At 41.2% G+C, this 18798-nt stretch overlaps 1 protein-coding gene and 1 long non-coding RNA gene across 12 annotated transcripts in view; one reads left to right on the top strand and one right to left on the bottom strand.

Annotated features, from left to right (window-relative positions):
- Positions 1-7536, bottom strand: part of LOC109388711 (uncharacterized) — a 106103-nt gene extending 98567 nt beyond the window's left edge. The window contains exon 1 of the long non-coding RNA XR_002125251.1: positions 7475-7536. This is a non-coding gene — a long non-coding RNA (uncharacterized LOC109388711). The remainder of the gene's footprint in view (positions 1-7474) is intronic.
- Positions 5912-18798, top strand: part of ARHGAP20 (Rho GTPase activating protein 20) — a 139397-nt gene continuing 126510 nt past the window's right edge. For 2 of the 11 annotated variants that reach the window (XM_019653672.1, XM_019653663.1), the window contains exons 1-4: positions 6325-6553; positions 13153-13231; positions 13749-13800; positions 16248-16351. In XM_019653672.1, coding sequence (XP_019509217.1) covers positions 13770-13800; positions 16248-16351 — 135 coding nt within the window. In that variant the 5' untranslated portion in view covers positions 6325-6553; positions 13153-13231; positions 13749-13769. Of the gene's footprint in view, positions 6199-6324; positions 6554-6742; positions 7055-7209; positions 7552-7628; positions 7725-8385; positions 8404-13152; positions 13232-13748; positions 13801-14550; positions 16352-18798 lie in introns of those variants that run through there. The other 9 variants (XM_019653666.1, XM_019653668.1, XM_019653665.1 and 6 more) reach the window with 9 other exon arrangements.

Here is an 18798-nt window from a genome sequence, read left to right as displayed (position 1 = left end):
CCAGTGAAGCAACGTCCTCCACAACTAGATTGAAGAGCAAAGGGACAGCAACTTGTCTGTTCCCCTTCCCCCAATTCCCCAGTGCTGTTCCCATCCCCCAATTCCCCAATTTAAAAAAAAAATCTTAAAAAAAAAGAACTAAAGAAAATGGAGGCAAGCAATATACCAGATAAAGAGTTCAAACACTAGTTACAAGGATGCTCAATTATCTAAGTGAGAACTTCAACAAAGAGATAGCTAGCTTAAAACGGTCATAGAAACCATAAAAAAGAATCAGTCAGAAATGAAGAATATAATAACTGAAATGAAGAATGCACGAGGAATCAACAGCAGATTAGATGAAGCAGAGGATCAAATCAGCAACTTGGAAGAAAAAGTTGCAGAAAACACCCAATCAAAACACCAAAAGAAAACAAAAATAAATGAAAATAGTTTAAGGGACTTCTGGAACAATATTAAGCAAGACAACATACACATAATAGGGACAACAGAAGGAAGGTAGAGGAAGCAAGAGATTGAGAACCTATTTGAAGAAATAATGACTGAAAACTTCCCTAACCTGGCAAAGGAAATAGACATACAATTGCAGAAAGCACAGAGAGAGTATGAAACAAAATAAACCCAAAGAGGTCCATACCAAAAAACATAATAATTAAAATGCCATAGGTTAAAGACAAAGAGAATATTAAAAGCAGAAAGAGAAAGGCAGTTAGTTACCTACAAAAGGAGCTCCCATAATACAGTTGATTGCAGGACTGAAGAGATTGGCACGAAATATTCAAAGTGATGAAAAGAAAGGACCTACAACCAAGACTACTCTACCCAGCAAGGCTGTTGTTTAAAATTGAAGGCAATAAAAAGTTTCCCAGGCAAGAAGAAGCTAAAGGAGTTCATCACCACCAAACCAGTATTACAAGAAATGTTAAAGGGACTAGAAGAAGAAGAAAAAGGAGGAGGAGGAGGAGGAGGAGGGGAGGGGGAGGAGGGAGAGAAGGAGAAGGAAAAGAAAGAGGAAGAAAAGGTAGAGGAGGAGAAGAAAGAGGCGAGGGGGAGGAGGAGAAACCATAAATATGAATAATAAAATGGCAGTAACTACATACCTATCAATAATTATTTTAAATGTAAATGGATTAAATGCTCCAATCAAAAGACATAGGGTGTCTTAATGGATAGGAAAACAAGACCCATACATACGCTGGCTACAAGAGACCCACTTCAGATCAAAAGACACGCACAAACTGAAAGTAAAGGGTTTGAAAAAATATTTCATGCAAATGCAAAAAAAAAAAAAAAAGCTGGGGTACCCATACTTACATGAACTTACATGAGACAAAATGGACTTGAAAACAAAAGCTATAAGAGACAAAGAAGGACATTACATAATGATTAAAGGATCAATTGAACAAGAGGATAGAAGAACCCTTATAAACATTTATGCACCCAATATAGGAGCACGGAAATATATAAAGCAAATATTAACTGACATAAAGGGAGAGAATGACAGTAGTACAGTCATAGTACAGTATTTTAAAACCCCATTGACACCAGTGGACAGACCTTCCAGACAGAAAATCAACAAGGAAATAGCGGCCTTAAATAACACATTAGACCAGATGGATTTAATTGAAATTTTTTTAGACCATTTAACCCCAAAGCAGCAGAATATACATTCTTTTCAAGTGCACATGGAACTTTTCCAAAATAGACACATGTTAGGCCACAAAACAAGTCTAAATAAATTTAAGAGGGTTGAAATCATATCAAGCATCTTTAGTAACCAAAATTGTATGAAAATAGAAATAAATTACAAGAAAAAAACTGAAAACAAAAACATATAGAGGCTACATAACATGCTACTAAATAATGAATAGGTCAACAAAGAAATCAAGGAATAAATCAAAATATACATTAAGACAAATTAAAATGAAAACACAATGACCCAAAATCTATGAGACATAGCGAAGGCAGTCCTGAGAGGGAAATTCATAGCAATACAGGCCTACCTTGAGAAACAAGAAAAATGTCAAATAAACAACCTAACCTTACACTTTAAAGAAGCAGAAAAAGGACAGCAAAAAAGCCCACAGTGAATAGAAGGAAGGAAAGAATAAAGATCACAGAGGAAATAAACGAAATAGAGTCTAAAAAAAACAATACGAGATCAATGAAACCAAGAGCGGATTCTCTGTAAAAAATAAACAAAATCAATAAACCTTTAACCAGACTCCACAGAAATACAAAGAATTATAAGAAAATACTATGAACAATTATGTGCCATCAAATGGGACAATCTAGAAGAAATGGATCATTCTAGAAAAATACAACCTTCCAAGACTGAATCAAGAAGAAACAGAACATCTGAACAGGCCAATTACTACTAACGAAATCAAATCAGTAACCAAAAAATTCCCAGCAAACAAAAGTCCTGGACCGGATGGCTTCACAGGTAAATTTCACCAAACTTTCAAAGAAGAATTAACACCTATACCTCTCAAACTATTCCAAAAAATTCACCCAAAGCTTCCAAGCTCATTTTATGAGGTAACAATTACTGTGATTCCAAAGCCAAAGACATTACGAACAAAGAAAATTATAGGATGATATCCCTGATGAACATAGATGCAAAAATCCTCAGCAAAATATTCTCAAACCAAATTCAACAACATATTTTTAAAAATCAAACACCATAGTTATTATTCCTGGGATGCAAGGTTGTTTCAATATCTGTAAATCAATTAACATGATACACCACTGTTGGGTCTGAGTGTGTCAACCAGGGACCATTTTGGTGGTGAGATGCCCAAACGAAAGAAAGCACATGGCAGCTGTGCCATAAATGCAGCAACAGCTCTTTATTCATCTGAGGCCAGGGCCAGAGAGAGCGATCAAAATGGAAGCAGGGTTTATATACACACATGAACAATAGTGGCATGGTGCCAACAACACACGCGCACTAGGGAGAAACTTACACGAAACTTACACATACATTAAACTTACAAGCGATCTTGCACCAGCCTGTCTTCCCCTCTGTCCTGCTCAGAGGGGAGGGGCCAGGCTGGCCCACCTCCAAAGCCTGTCAACGGCTTCCAACACTAGGGGGCCCTGACAGCTGGGTCCACACAACCACATAAACACAGTAAAGGATAAAAATCATATGATGATATCAATAGATGCAGAAAAAGCATTTGACAAAATCCAGCATCCATTTATGATAACAAAAACTTTCAGCAAAGTGGGAATAGATGGAATATACCTCAACATAATAAAGGCCATATATGACAAACCCAAAGCAAACCTCACACTCAACAGGAAAAAGCTAAAAGCGTTCTCCTTAAGATCAGGAACAAGGCAAGGACGTCCACTTTTATTCACATCGTACTGGAAGTCCTTGCTACAGCAATCAGACAAGAAAAAGAAATAAAGGCATCCAAATCGGAAAGGAAGAACTAAAACTGTCACTAATTGCAGATGACATGATAGTATACCTAGAGCACTCTGAAGTTTCCACCCAATAACTGTTAGAACTGATAAATGAATTCAGTAAAGTAGCAGGATACAAAATCAATATTCAGAAGTCAACTGCATTTTTATACACCTATAATGAATATCAGAAAGAAAAATTTAAATAACAACCCCATTTCCAATTGCATTAAATACACACACACACACACACACACACGATGCAAAAAAAATGTATACACATTTTAAGAAAGAAAAAAACTGTATTAAAGTTGTAACATTCAAAATATACTGATAACAAAAACTGAATACAAGTCACATTTGACTTCTGCAATTACAAGAGGTGCTCAAAGTGGTTACCATCAGCATCCAGACACTTCTGATTATGGCAAACTACTGCTTGAGCAACGCTGACCATCTCTTAAAATGTGTATACATTTTTTTGGTACCCCCGGTATATATGAATAAATTTAACCAAAAAGGCAAAAGACTTGGAAAATTATAAGACATGGAAGAAAAAAAATGAGGAAAATACAAATAAATGGAAGCATATATCTTGCTGTTGGATAGGAAAAATTAACATTGTTAAAATGTCCATGCTACCCAAAGTAACCTATAGATGTAATGAAATCCCTATCAAAATACCAATGGCATTTTTCACAGAACTGAAAAAAATAATCTTAAAACTTATATGAAACCACAAAAGACCCTGAATAGCCAAAGCAATCTTGAGAAAGAAGAACACAAATGGAGGTATCATGCTGCCTGATAGCAAACTATACTACAGGGCTATAGTAATCAAAATGACATGGTACAGGCATTAAAAAGACATATAGATCAATGAAACAGAATAGAGAGACCAGAAATAAACCCACGACTACATGGTCATTTAATCTATGACAAAGGAGGCAAGAACATACAGTAGGATAGAGACAGTCTATTCAATAAATGGTGTTGAGAAAACTAGACAGATACATGGAAAATCAAATGAAACTGGACCACCTTCTTATATCATATACAAGAATAAATTCAAAATGGATTAAAGACTTAACTGTAAGACCAAAATCATAAAAATCCTAGAAGAAAACATAGGCAGTAAACTCACTGACATTGCTCTTAGTGATATTTTTTCTGATTTAGCTCCTTGGGCAAGGGAAACAAGAGAAAAAATAAACAAGTGGGACTACATCAAACTAAAAAGTTTTTGCACAACAAAGGAAACCATTAATAAAATGAAAAGACAGCCTACTGAATGGGAGAAGATATTTGCCAATGATACATCTGATAAGCGGTTAATATCCAAAGTTTTTAAAGAACTCATACAACTCAACACCAAAAAAACAAACCAACCAATTAAAAAATGGGCAGAGGATCTGAATAGACATTTCTCCAAAGATGACATACAGATGGCTGCATGAAAAAGATGAAATGATTAAGAAGTACAAATTGGTAGTTATGAAATAGTCAAGGGGATGTAGAATGCAGTATAGGGGTCAATAATATTGTGGTGACTATGTATAAGGTGTGAGGTGAGTACTAAACTAATGGGGGGGAATCACTTCCTAAATTATATAAATATCTTGCCACTATGCTGTACACCTGAAACTAATATAATATTGGATGTCAACTGTAATTGAAAATAAATAAATTTTAAAAATCAAGCAGAGTAAGGAAAATTGGGATCGTCCATTCATGATATGAATCATAATAGGATGGCTTCAACGAGGAATGAGAGAAACTGCAAAGCCCTCTGCAGTGTAAAATTCACGATAACCTCTATAGTGGGTGAAAAGTCCTGTCACTGTACGTGGGTCTAAGCAGCAAAGAGAGGATTACCCTGAAAAATTGTGTGTGTGCGTGTGTGTGTGTGTGTGTATATAAATGTAATATATGTATAATGTAATATATAATATATATTTCTTTCTATTTCTGTATAAATATATACATATCTCTATATTAGCACGATTTATATAATTATATATATGCATGATTTATAAAGGCTGTGTAAGCCTACTTTAAACAATGTGATGTGGACAAGGCTTAAAATGGGCTGGAACATTTTCTCCCCATTACTTCCACAATAAACAGCTCTGGGGTTTGGTGGTTGTGGTGGTGTGTGGGTGTGTGTATGTTTTGGACAGCATCTCCTGCTTGGAACAGAGCCTGCCAGAGCCCTATTCTTCTATAACCTGTCCTGATAACAGCCCAACCAGGCAGGAACCTTGATCTTTTTTTTTTTTCTTGCCACAAAAACAAACCTCCTTCAACAACCTCGTTATCATCGAGTGGTGTCCTTCAGCACTTAATCCTCGCTTTATGTAGTCCTGACTCCAAGGGAAGAATGCCACCTACCGAATCATCCGCATCAGTCATCCAGTCCTGCAAAGTGCAGCAACACTCAACTCAACCCGGGTCGGCTCCAAATCCCCTCCCTCTGATTATTCTCTGGCCTTAAAAAAATTTGCCACTATTTGAGCTGACAGGAAGTTATGCTCTCAGCGCAGATATCTGATAAACACTTCCACATATTGTAGCCTGCTCAATAGCTAAGCCAAATTTCAGAGTCCTCTCTCTGCCTACATTTTCCTTTAGTGCGTTTTGACGTTTGGAATGCCCGGGTCTCTGCCGCCCGCAGACAGCGGAAACCGCTGGTGCAAATTGTGCAGGAGCTGCTGACTGATGGCTGCAGAAGCCAAGGAGGGTGACCCGGACAGGCTAACGTTTGGGATTGCACAAGAGGTCAGGCGATGCTGTGGGCGTCCAAATTCGTACAGCCGCAGCACTCTGCGACGTGCAACTCCATCCTGAGGCCTCCGGGTGGGGGTGGGGTAGGGGGTGGGGAGACCCCTCTGCAGTCCACTGAAAGCGAGGCAGAAATCACTGCAACTCCTCGGTTCAGGCTGAAGTCGCCACAGCTGCGCGGATGAACGCGCTGCAGCGGCGCTTTCCCCCGCGGGCGCAGCGCGGGAAGGGATGGGATCGGATCTGTGCTAGTGGTCTGGGCGGCGGGAAAGGCGCGCTAGAGGCCCCGGTTCAAGACACAAACCCGTGAGCTCCTTTGCGCTGAACCCACTCGAAGTGCCGGATTCAGAAGGTCAGTCGGTCGCCTGTGCCCTAACATATACACAGAAAGACGCCGGGCCGGGCGCACCGCAGGCCAGGGCTGCCGCGGGGAGGGCCGCGGCGGGAGGAGGGCGGCCGGGGGCGGGTCCCCGCGCGGGGAGCCCAGCGCTGAGAGGGCGGGCCCGAGGCGGGGCGAGCCGCGGCGCGGACCGGCGGTCGCCGCTGCAATTGCCTCCAGCCCGCGGTACCGAGCGCAGGCGGCGGTACATGGCCCCGACGGGGAGGCGTGCTGGCCGCATCCGGAGCCCGGCTCCCTGCTTGAGCGCGGCGGCAGCCTCTGCCCCGCGCGTCCTTGCCCCTCCGGCCGCCGTCTTGCGGACATGACCGCGTAGCCTCCTGGGCTGGGATTTGCTTGAAAGTCTTCTTCATGGAAGCGATGTCTCCCCAGCAAGAGACTCTAGGGGGGCAGCCGGGGCGCTCCTCCTCCCTGACAGGAATGTCTCGGATCGCAGGAGGCCCCGGCACCAAGAAGGTGAGGACGCGGAGCGGGGCCCCGCGCCCGCCGCCGCCGCCGCCGACCGGCTCCCCGCGCGCACCCTCCGCGCCCGCCACTGCGGCGCGCAAGCCGCATGCCGCGAGGATTTAACGCTCGAGGCTCGCGGCCCGGAGCGTTAGTCCTCGGACATTCCCGCCTTCCCCGCCCTCTCACGCCCAGCGGCATCCTCGAACCACCCCGGCATCCCCAAGCCTTTCGCGTCTAGAGTCGTAATCACTCTCGGAGCGGACCCAGCAGCCTCCCTCCCCGTCTCCATCCGCGGCGGGGTCGACAGGCAGCCCAGCTCCCCAGCTGGGGCGCGAGGGCCCGGATTGGGGCATCGCGTTTCCCTCGCCCCTCCGGGTCCTCGGCCCATAGGTCCCTCCCCCCACCCTCCGAGGCCCCGCGAGTGCTCACTGTCTCTTGACGGAGTCCGCTCCGAGGTCGTCAGGGCTGGCGGCGTTCGGCGGAGCGCGGCAACCGCGCCGAGGAAGGTAGGCGGGCGGCCCGGCTGCTGCGCCCGCAGGGCCCAGCCCCCCCGGCTGGACTCGGCGGCGCGGCGCTCCGCGGTCTTTGGATTGGGTGGGGGGCGGGGGGAGCGTCCCTGCGCCCTGCGCGGCGCTCCTGGCAGGACTCGGGGTCTCGGAGGTGGCGGTCAGACTTGTAGGTATGCTTGGGATGCGAACAGTCGACACTGCAGGAACAGGGAGGTTTGGTTCGGCCTAGAACCCGGCTGGGTGGGGCTGGTGGCCTGCGGTGGAGGGTCGCCAGAGCCAAGGTCGCCCTGCACTCATCCCCTAACCCTCGGGACCTGGCGGGGCTGGAAAGGGGTTGGGGTGTCGCTGTAGGCGTGGGGGCGGCGCGCGTGTTCCCTGTCAAAGCTGGGAGGAGGAACGCGGGCAACAACTTGTAGCGTTCCTTTCGGATAAACGCAGCCGCGGTGCGGCGTGCCGATTCCGATCGGGTCAGGTTTCTTTGGTAGGGTTCCCTTAGCAAGTGCACGTGGCCGCCAGCGGCCAGCCTCTGCTGTTCTCTCTGAGGAATTGACTTGGGTGTTTCTAGCCATGTCTGCTCTCGCTTCTCCCCTCCCCCCAACACCTTCTGCTATTTGGCCGTTTTTGCTGTGTCCTGGTGATGCCCTTCCAGCTTCTTTGGAAACAAATTTGGGTTTAGAGGGATCTACTCTTTAAAAAAAAAAAAAAGGAAAAGAAGAATATCTTGATGCTTTACATTTATATCATTAGAGCCTTAAGGGGTTATGCAGGCTCCCTGATTGTCCGGATCTTACTGCTTTTCACGACTCTTCCCACCAGCATTCTGGGTTGGCTAGAGGTCTGTTTGAAGAGGTGAGATCAGTGCGCGGAGTATTAGAAGAGTAGGTGAGCTCCCAAGGACCTTGGCCGTGTCGCAGAGCCATCTAGGAGGGAACTAGATGATGTATCAGTTGTTGTGCGGCTCAGCTTTTGATGTATTGAGGCTGCGGTTTGTCCTTGTTGCTTTTCCCCTTCAGAGATGGGGGGGAGGGGGAGAGAGAGAGAGAGAGAGAATGAGAGAATTTACCAGGTTAGCACTACATTTGGGAAGGTAAATGAATGTTTGCTAATTGTCATACATTTTAAAACAACTTTTATCCTTGTAAATGTAAGGACTTAGGAAAAGTCAAAGATTAATATTCCTGAACAGTTCTCTTCCTTTTTTACTAAGCGTAGTTAAGCTTAAGTACGTGTATACAGGCAAAGGGACAAAGCATTAGAGTGGTTTGATCATTATAAGGTAGTACTTGTCCAATAAATGCTTTGCATCTTAAGCCATTGTCCTTAAGATGCTATCCCTTATTATAAACTATAATGGCTTGTTACATTATCAATCTAGTCTTTTCCCTTTTTTTTTTTTTTTTTGTTAAGGAATAGATTTTGCCAATCTGGTCTTTCTACAGCTTTTTACTCCTTTGAGGTAGGGGTGAGATTGAAGAGCTGTTTTCTTTACTTTTACTATTTTTTCCAGAAAAGTGCATCTCTGCTTATTTTAAATATTATGGGCATATCTGATTTCAGCCCTCCATATTCGCAATAGAAAGTAATAATAAAATATTTTCAACGTGTAGCTCATAGAATTATTGCCATTTGTACTCTTAAGAACCAGTTTTCATGTATTCCAAATATTTGCCAGATTGACCTTTTTTGTATTTCATTTTGCCTTTTTGATCTTGTAGTTTTAGTGAGTCATGAGACATTTCCAAAAATAAGTTTACTTATGTGGTTGTAATGTTAATTACTAAGGCTTGGGTCAATGTTTAAATTGCCAGGTACAATCAATATTTTTAAAAATGAAATAGAATGGAAAATATTAGTACATTAATAAGAGTAAGGGCTATTTTGTATAACTTTTTGTCTGTTTCATATATGTATGTGTATTTGGGGTAGTGATGTAAAATGTGTTTCTTACTGAATGTTCAAAATTTTAAAGGCAAATTTATTGGCCAGACCACTGTATAGAATAAGTCCACTTAGCTTTTAGTTCTAGCTCCATTACTTTCTCAGAGATCTTGAGAAAATCACTTAACTTGTTTCAGTTTTCTCGTTTGTAAAATGAGAATCAAAGACATACTGGAGAAAGTATATAGATGACAATTATATCTTATACTCTGTTAAAATAAGATGATCTTAAATAATAAGACTTAAAGAACAATAGCAACTTTCATGTTACTCATTCTGAGAATCTGTTAGCTCATTGTTACTGCCATTGCCTAGAATATAGTTCATATTCCCAGAAACTACTGTCAAACAGTCAGTTTTATACAATGTGGTCAAATTTAGTGTGATGACTTAGATTCAAGTCTCCATTGTATTGGTTCTACCTTTCTGACCTAAGTAAGTTACTTAACCTTTTCAGTTTCCTCTTTGTAAAATGAAAATAACAATAATACCTACCTCCTCAAGATTATTGGGAAAATTAAATGTGAAATTGAGTAAATATTGAATGTAATAAGCTCTCAATAAATGTTAGCTCTTACTGTTTATACTTTCCCTCATATCTGTAATTCATAGTACTGTGTCCCAGTTGTTCAAACCAAAAATCTAGAATTCATTTTCATTTCCTCACTCTACAACAACCATCAGAAAGCCAGTCAAATGTCACTTCAAAACATACCTTGAATTTGTCCATTTCATCTCCACTGCTGCCATGGTAGTCCGAGCCAAACCACCACCACCTTTCACTTGCATCTTTGTGAAAACTTCCTAACTTGTCTTAACGCCTCTCTTACTCTTCCCTGACCTAGTCTTCATTTAGCTGTACCAGAGTAATCTTCAAAAATGTAAATTTATCATGTTGCTTGCCTGCTTAAAATCCTGTAGTGGCTTTCCATCATATTTAGAATGAAATTCAGACTCTTTCTCTTAGCCTTCTCTACTTCTCTGAACTCATCTACCTTTTCCACCTTGTTTGTGTATTGCCCAGCCACATGGGCCTTATTTTTCAAACATCAAGTCATCAAATTCATTCCTATTCTGAGGCCTTGGTTTTGCTATTCCCTCTGTGTGTACCACAGGTATTTGCACTGTTGACTCTTTCATATTGTTCAGATCTTGGGTCCTCCTAGAGGCCTGTCCTGACTACCTAAAGTTGCCCCTTAATCATCTCTATAACTTCTGTTTTATTTTCATCTTAGCATTCATCATGCCTGATATGTTATTTACTTCCTTGTTATGTTACCTGAACCTCTCACCAGATTGTGAAAACCATGAGAATAGGGACCTTTTCTGTATCGTTCAAGGCTGCCTCCTCAGTGCCTGGGACAGTACTATATATTAGGTACTCAATATTAATTATGTACAGCAGTGAGCAGAATTTATGCTTTAGAGCAGGATCAGCAAACCTTTTCTTAAGGGGCCAGATAGTAAATAATTTGGGTTTATAGACCATAAGGTCTCTGTTGCAGCTACCTATTCTGCCATTGTAATGCTAAAGCAGCCAGAGACAATATATAAATGAGTGGGTATAGCTGTGTTCCAATAAAGCTTTATATAGAAAACAGGTAGTATGGGTCCCTGGAGTGTAGTTTGCTGACCCCTGGTCTAGAGCATCACTGTTGACCAGAACTTTCTGTGATGATGGAACTGCCCTTTATCTACAGTGTCCAATTTGATAGCCATTAGCTACATGTGGCTTCTGGGCACTTGAACTGTGGCTGGTACAACTGAGGAGGAGCTAAAAAATTTTAACGGCTTCACTGAGGTATAATTGACATACAATACGCTACATATTTGAAGTGTGTAAATCTGTAAGTTTTGGCCTATGTATACACCTGTGAAACCATCACCACAATCAAGATAATGAACACATTTATTATCCCCCAAAGCTTCCTTATGTCTGTTGTTAATCCCTTTGTTCCCTCCCCATTCCTAAGCAACTATAGATTAATTTGCATTCTCAAGAATTTTATGTAAATGGAATCATGTGTATTCTTTTTTGTCTGGCTTCTTTAATTCAATATAATTATTTTGAGATTAATCTCTGTTTTTTTGGCTATTAGTAGTTCATTTATGCTGAGTAGTATTCCATCATGTGAGTAAACCAGTTTGTTTATCCATTTACCTATTAATGGGTATTTGGGTCGGTTCCAGGTTTCAAGGCTTTGCATTGGTTTCATTTCCTTGAGGTAAATACTTAGGTGTTGAATGGCTGGGTCATATTTTAGGCGTATGTTTAATTTCTAAAGAAACTGTCAAATTATTTTCCAAAATGGTCTTATATTCTCACCAGCGGTGTATAAGAGTACAGTTTCTCCATATCCGCACCAGCACTTATTATCTGTCTTTGATCATAGCCATCCTAGAAGGTAAAAAGTGGAATCTTATTATGGTTTGGATTTGCATTTCCCTAATGACTAATGATGCTGAGCACCTTTTCATGTGCTTACTTGTCACTCATGTGTTATCTTTAGTGAAGTGCCTGTTCAAATATTTTGCCCAGTTTCAGTTGGGTTGTTAGTTTTCTTATTATTGAGTTTTGAGAGTTACGTATATATTCTGAATTAAAGTATTTAATTATAAATGCGCTTTGCAAATATTTTCTCCCATTTTGTGCCTTGTCATTTTATTTTCTTAACAGTGTCTTTCAAAGAACAGAGTTTTTAATTTTCATGAAATCTGATTTGCCATTTTTAATTTAATTTTATTTAATTATAATTTATTTGAATTCAAATTTAAATAGCCACGTGTATCTAGCGGGTACTGTATTGGACAGCACAGGTTGAGAGGAAGAGATAAAAACAATAATAATTTAAAAATAAGCAGTGGTAATTATTACTAAAGAAACAAACATGACACTGATTTAGATAAATGTAGATATAGAGCGAGACCACTCTGGCATTAGGGTGTTCAGGGAAGGCTTCTTGTAAGTGATGCTTAACTCTTTTATGGGTGAAAAAGAGCATACTATAAAAAGATTCCAAGAGCTGGAAGCAATTGTTCAAAGGTCCTAAGGTAGGAAAGAGCATTATGTGTTTGAGGAGCTAGTTTGTAGATGATGTATAAGGAGTCAGTCTCTTTATTTTACTGCCACATTTATTATTTAACCTCAAACAGAATTACCTAGTTGGTTCATCCACCTTTACTTACTAGTCAGATGATTAACTATTTCCAAAATCAAATATTTTTTCATCACTGAGGCTCTTCAAAAGAGTACACAATAGATTTGTATATTAATATCTAAAAATGCAGCTCTAAAATATAATAACAGCATGTAGATCATTCATTCTGGATAGAGTTTTGGATAATTCTTCTGGATAATGCATCCTTGAGGATTTCCACATTTGAAAAGAAACATTTTATAAAATAAAATAGAAGCACATATTAGAATAATTTCAGTTCGGGATAATTTGTGTCATACTCAACCACCCTACCCTTTGGTTTCATGTACCAATTGAAAACTAGATAAAATGGGTGTGATGATAGGGAAGAGAGACAGACAGAAAAGTAAATTAAAGCAAAGGATTTTAAAATAGCGCCAACATTTTTAAGTGTGGCAGCTGCTGTTGTACACTTCATCCTGTCTTTTTTGTCTACATTCTCTGGGTCCAAATCTATTTATAGCAGATCATGGTAGAGCACCCGCAAGACCTGACTTTGGCCATGTGGGTATCTTGTGCTGAGGTTTGGATGAAACATCTTGGTGAGTAAGCTTTAGTTTTACTCTTTAATACAAGAAAAAGATTGTGCCCATGGTTAAACCAGTATCCTACTGAGTCTTTTTCTGGTGTTATTCACAAAGTAAATTACATAAAATCAGGCACATGAGATTGTTTGGGCTGAGAGGAGTCTGGAATTATTTAAAAATTAATTAGATTGATCAGAAATGGTCATTGGTGTGACCTCTGAACTTCTGACTGTACTGTGTTTCTTTGTAAAATGGGAGGAATAATCCACATCCTGTATATCGCACAAGGTTGGTTTTTATCGGTCAAAAGAAGTATATGAAAACACTTTCCAAAAAAGTGCAGAAGCCATTAGTATCTCTTATCAGGTGAAAGTTAAATGTAAAGCAATAAAAAAAGTTTTATTTATTTGAATTTAATACAAAAATATTTACATGCAAATAAGTGAATGCTATCTTTCTTATTCAACTCTGGCTACCATAACAAAATACCATAAACTGGGTAGTTTAAACAACAGACATTTATTTCTCACAGTTCTGGAGGCGGTGAAGTCCCATGACCTGGATGCCAGCTAATTTGTTTCCTGGTGAGAACCCTGTTTTTGACTTGCAGTTGATGATATTTTTGCTGTGGGGTGGGGGTGCGGGCAGAGGAGGGGAGAGAGATGGAGATATGAGAAGAGCTAGATGGATATCTTTGGTCTTTTCTTATAAAGTCACTAATCTCCTCTAGAGGCGCCACTCTCGTGACTTCACCCAAACCTAATTACTTCCCAAAGACCGCACCTTCTAATACCATTATATTGGGTGTTAGAGCTTCAACCTATGAATTTTGAGGGTACATAAACTTTCAGTCCATGACACTGTCCTTCAAAGTAGTCATGTGTAAAGGTCATAAATATCAAATATTACAAGGTAGCAACTTGAGCAAAAAGATAAGGAGTTTACTGTTTCTAATTTATGGAATGGTAAAGGAAATTTTAAAAACCCCTTTAAGTGAATGCCTAACTATATATAATTTCATCACATCAATTATATGAGGTAGGTATTATTAACTTAAGTCTTACAGAGGAAGGAACTAAGCCCTGCCAAGGCTACAGGTAGTAAGCAGCAGAGCTGGAATTTGAACCCAGATCTTCCATCTCTATTTTTCTTTCCAACCAAACTATAGATATATTTACTATTTGTAATATAAGATGTAGGAAAGAGTAGATTTGAATTATATATAACCAGCTGAGAAAAGCACATTTGAGAAGTTTTTCTCCTGAGAAGTAATTTTATTCTTTGGGGAGCAGAGTCTCTACTCTCTCCATCTACATTGAATGTTATGTTCACAGGTGCCAGTGGGTAAATGTATTCATCGGGGTTCTCCGGAGAAACAGACCAGTAGAAGTTCCACTATCTGCCATCTGCAAGCTAGAGACTTGGAAAAGCCACCATATTTTCTTGAGGGCAAGAAAAGATGAGACATCCCAGCTCAACAGTGAGGGGTGAAGGGAAGGGGAGAATTCCTCCTTCCTCCACTTTTTGTTCAGAAAGGTCCTCAAGGGATTGAATGATGCCCATCCTCTTTGGAGAGGGCAATCTGCTGTACTGAATCCAGCAATTCAAATGCTAATCTCATTCAGAAATACCCTCACAGACAGACCTAGAAATAATGTTTAATCTGGGCAGCCCATGGCCAGTGAAACTGACACATAAATATTAGTTAATATTAGTTAATATTAACAATAGTGACAATGATATAATCACTAGTCTAATTACTTTGGAAATTTTTTATTTTTATGCCTTGGTATCTGTCATTTTCAGATGTTTTATGTAAGGCACTTCTATTTCAGGAGCCCTTCAGCCAGGCCTGCTTTCCACACTGATATCTCAGTCTTGCTTTCTGTTGGAAAGCATGGCATATTCTCCAAACTCATAAAACTATATTTGAAAGTTATGTGTGAGTACACTGAATCCTAGGCATCAGATGATTCCACCATGGAAAATCATGTGTATGGGAAGCCCAGCTGAAAATTTCTCAATTCAGTAAACATTTTATATCATGAATCTTGAGTGTAGGAAAAAACTCTTGCTTCCATAGTTAATTTTACTTAAAATGTGAACACAATAGTGCATTTTAACCTAGCAAAAGCAAAATTAAGTTTTTTGTAACTCTATTGTATTTTTTATAAAATGAAAGTTAAAGGCAGTCATTTATTTCTCCACATTTGTGTAAAGTGTAATTATTAATTTTGAATGTTGAGCCCTCCAAATTAAAATAGAAAGTTGTAGCTTACAGACTGAAAATTCACCAGTCCCAGATACCTAAATAGTGCAGTTGTTGCTTTTGGTTGAAGTGAAGATTGTTGTGATTTCAACATTCTTCCAGGTTATGATTTGGTGAAAAGTCTGCAGGGCAAAAAGTGGAACATGGTCAATAGACTGAGAGAAGTGAGACAACTGATAGTACCTGCAGAAAATGAAACTTCCAACCTCAATAATTTAGGTGTCTGAATGCTTTCACAGTGCTTATTCTGCCATCCAGGACTTGGTGGCTGTTCTTTTCAAAGTAAAGATATCTTGTGCCTTATAGGACTACATACAGCTTAACAAAAATATGTGATTATAAAGCTTGCCTTCCTAGAAGGTATTAGTAACTGAAAATATATGAGATTTCAATTTAAAGTGCCACCAACACATGTTATAAATTATATACACCCCTGTGTGTACATACACTTGTATACACAGTGCTTTGAGGAAATATATGTACATCTTGTGATTTGAGAGAGTTTCGTGACTCATATCCCTCATGTCTCCAGAGCATTTAGCAAAAACGTTTGTTGTGGACTGAATGTTTATGTTCCCTGCAAACTTATATGTTGAAGCCCTAATCCTCAGCATGATAATAGTTGGAGATGGGGCGTTTGGGAGATGATTAGGTTAAAAGAGTGAAAGTGGTCGTGAGGGCAGAACCCTCATGATGGTATTAGTGCCTTTCTAAGAGACCACAGAGCTTTCTCTCTCTTTTTCTCTCTGTCCTGCATGTGAGGATACCGCAAGAAGTCACCTGTCTACAAATCAAGAAGGAGGCCCTCCCTCACCAAGAACCCAATCTGCTGGCACCTTGACCTTGGACTTCCCAGTCTCAGAACTGTGAGAAATAAGGGTTTGTTGTTTAAACCGCCCAGCCTGTGTTATTTTGTTATAGCCGCCTGAGCTGACTGATTACCTCTAAAATAAACTTTCATTGAGCGAAAAGTTTGCTCTCCTATTCTTTCTGTTGCTGTCTCAAGTGTTCTAGATCACTGGGGCTCTACAGGTCCAGATGTGTGCAGAGAGCCTGCAGGGTGGATGCTCAATTTGGCAATGGCAACTGCAACAGTTTCTGAAGCAACCTAGGATGGGGGTGATGTTTAGCTTTTCTTTACTCACGGAAGACTTAGCTACAATGTGGGAGTCCGGAAAGGGAGTAGAGGAAACTGCCTTCTGTCAGCTACCAATAACGGAGCTTGTAGGTAACACAGCCCAGTTTATTTTATAACTTTGTTTCAGTCTGATTTTCTTCATCTGGGACAAGTTTAGATTAGAACTATCCATCTGACAGCAGAAATAGCCCTATCACGTTGTATGTCAGTGCTGTGCTTAGCAGCCTTGACCTAATTTTGACAGACAGCTGTCACATGGCACAACTGAAAGGTAAAACCTGTTTTTGGATGTCTGGTCACTAGTATGTGGACTCTGAAAAAGGAACATGCCCACATCAACTCATATTACAAAGATCTGAAAAACCCAGCTGCCCTGTGGCCTTCTGCTTTCCCTGTTTACCTGGGTCCTAATTCACACCTAGGAGGGTGTCTACGTTTCCTCCTCTACCCCCACATTCACCTTCTGGAACCTCAGCTTCAGCAGCAGCCATTACTAGATTACACTCTGTCTGAATTTGGATACACCTGGGCCTCTTTTTTATTCTCATTTGATATGCTCTGTTTTTTACCATGATGGTTTCTGGATTTGACCACCATACTCCTCTGCTCTGCATGAGGAGAGTGAGAGGCTGTCATAAGAGATTCCCAGTCATTACAGATGTGTCTGATACATTCAACCCCTTAAGCTTCAGGCAGACGCATAGTGCTGGGGCAGCCAGAGAGCCCCTTTGTTTATTATAGTGTGTCAGGGATGTATAAACAATGTCACTCTGTATGGGCCATGATGTGAGAAATGTAGTGAAGCCCTGGCCCTGGAAGGGTTATGGGGGAGAAAGGACTGGTGATTGACCTTGCCTGCTCCAGGGTGCTGCTGAAAGGGAGACCGGTGGCTTTGCCAAAGAAGCAAGTCCAGCCAATGTGAAGGCCTATAGTGATACTCCAGAAGGCTGCATGGTGCATGGGTGGGGCAGAGGCAGAGAAACAAAGAATAATATATAAAGGGAGTTCTATCGTAGTTATTTATGTACAGTACGCATGCACTCTAAAGCATTATATGTTACACTACCACGGTCAGAGGACTTTCCATGTCAGAGGACTTTCACGTATACATAATCTTTAGTCTTTATGGGAAGTTGGACAGTTATGTCATTTTGTTGCCAAGGAATGAAAGACCCCATTTCAAGGACTTGTGTCCAACTCCCCAAGCGGTTGGAATGGCGGTTGGCAGGAACACAAATCCCACAACTCTTTGCCCAAATGAAGTTGAAAGCTTTTCTATTAGATCTTGGCTCCAGAGAGTAAGTGGGTGATATGGTGTGGTGACAATACCAACAGCAATATTGGCAAGACACTTGCCTGGGCCTGGGGCCTGGGCCACCCGGGGAAGTGTGGGGTCTTTTGTGGAATATGGGACTGGACTCCTCCATGTAGGGTGCCAGGAGAAAGTTACAGAATCAAAACTCCCAGGGATTGAGAGTCATATTAAAGAAATGATAAAGGAAGGCTAAAGGAACAAGGAAATGAGGAGGAGAAGGAAGGGTAACTAGCCAAGCAAGTTAGTAACTGGCTAATTAGAGAAATCAAGGTTCCGAGGAGAAGGAAAGTGGAGTGGGGGAAGAGGGATGGGTCAGAGTGGCTCCAGAGAGGCCAAGTCCTCCGTGTGAAGGGACGGGAACCAGAAAGAGAGCATCAGGGAGCGTGACGGGGAGTTATATGAAAGTCCAACCCTGAGAGGGAGGGAGGGAGGAATTAGAAAGGAAGAAGTGATGCCCTGTTGGGTCAGGGCAGATGGGTGCCAGGACAAGGCTGATGAGAGCGAGACAGGGCAGAGAGAAATAAAGGGAAGAGGGCAGTCTTTACAATAGGAGGGTAACCCTTAGATAACACGCACCCAGGAAAGGCCTGAAATTCCTGTAATGTCAATAGTGGGTATCACAGTTCCTCTTTCACTGTTTCCTGAGGGTGGGGGTGGCGTGGGGACATTCCAGACTCCAGACAGAACCACAGACCTGGTGCTGGGCGTAACCCTGATTTCAAGCGAGTGGGTCCTCAGCCCTGTTAGCCCAGAGGATCTATCCTTGCTACCCATCCCGTTCCTCCTGTTTTGCCCATGATTGGCTGTTAAAGAAGTTCAGTCTGATGTCTCTGATTCCTCCTCTCCTAGTAGCGGGATGA

The sequence above is a fragment of the Hipposideros armiger genome, unplaced genomic scaffold (genome assembly GCF_001890085.2).
Source record: "Hipposideros armiger isolate ML-2016 unplaced genomic scaffold, ASM189008v1 scaffold_204, whole genome shotgun sequence".
Classification (NCBI taxonomy): Eukaryota; Metazoa; Chordata; class Mammalia; order Chiroptera; family Hipposideridae; genus Hipposideros; species Hipposideros armiger.
The sequence above is the reverse complement of the archived record's forward strand: the minus strand, read 5'-3'. Positions and strand labels throughout refer to the sequence as shown.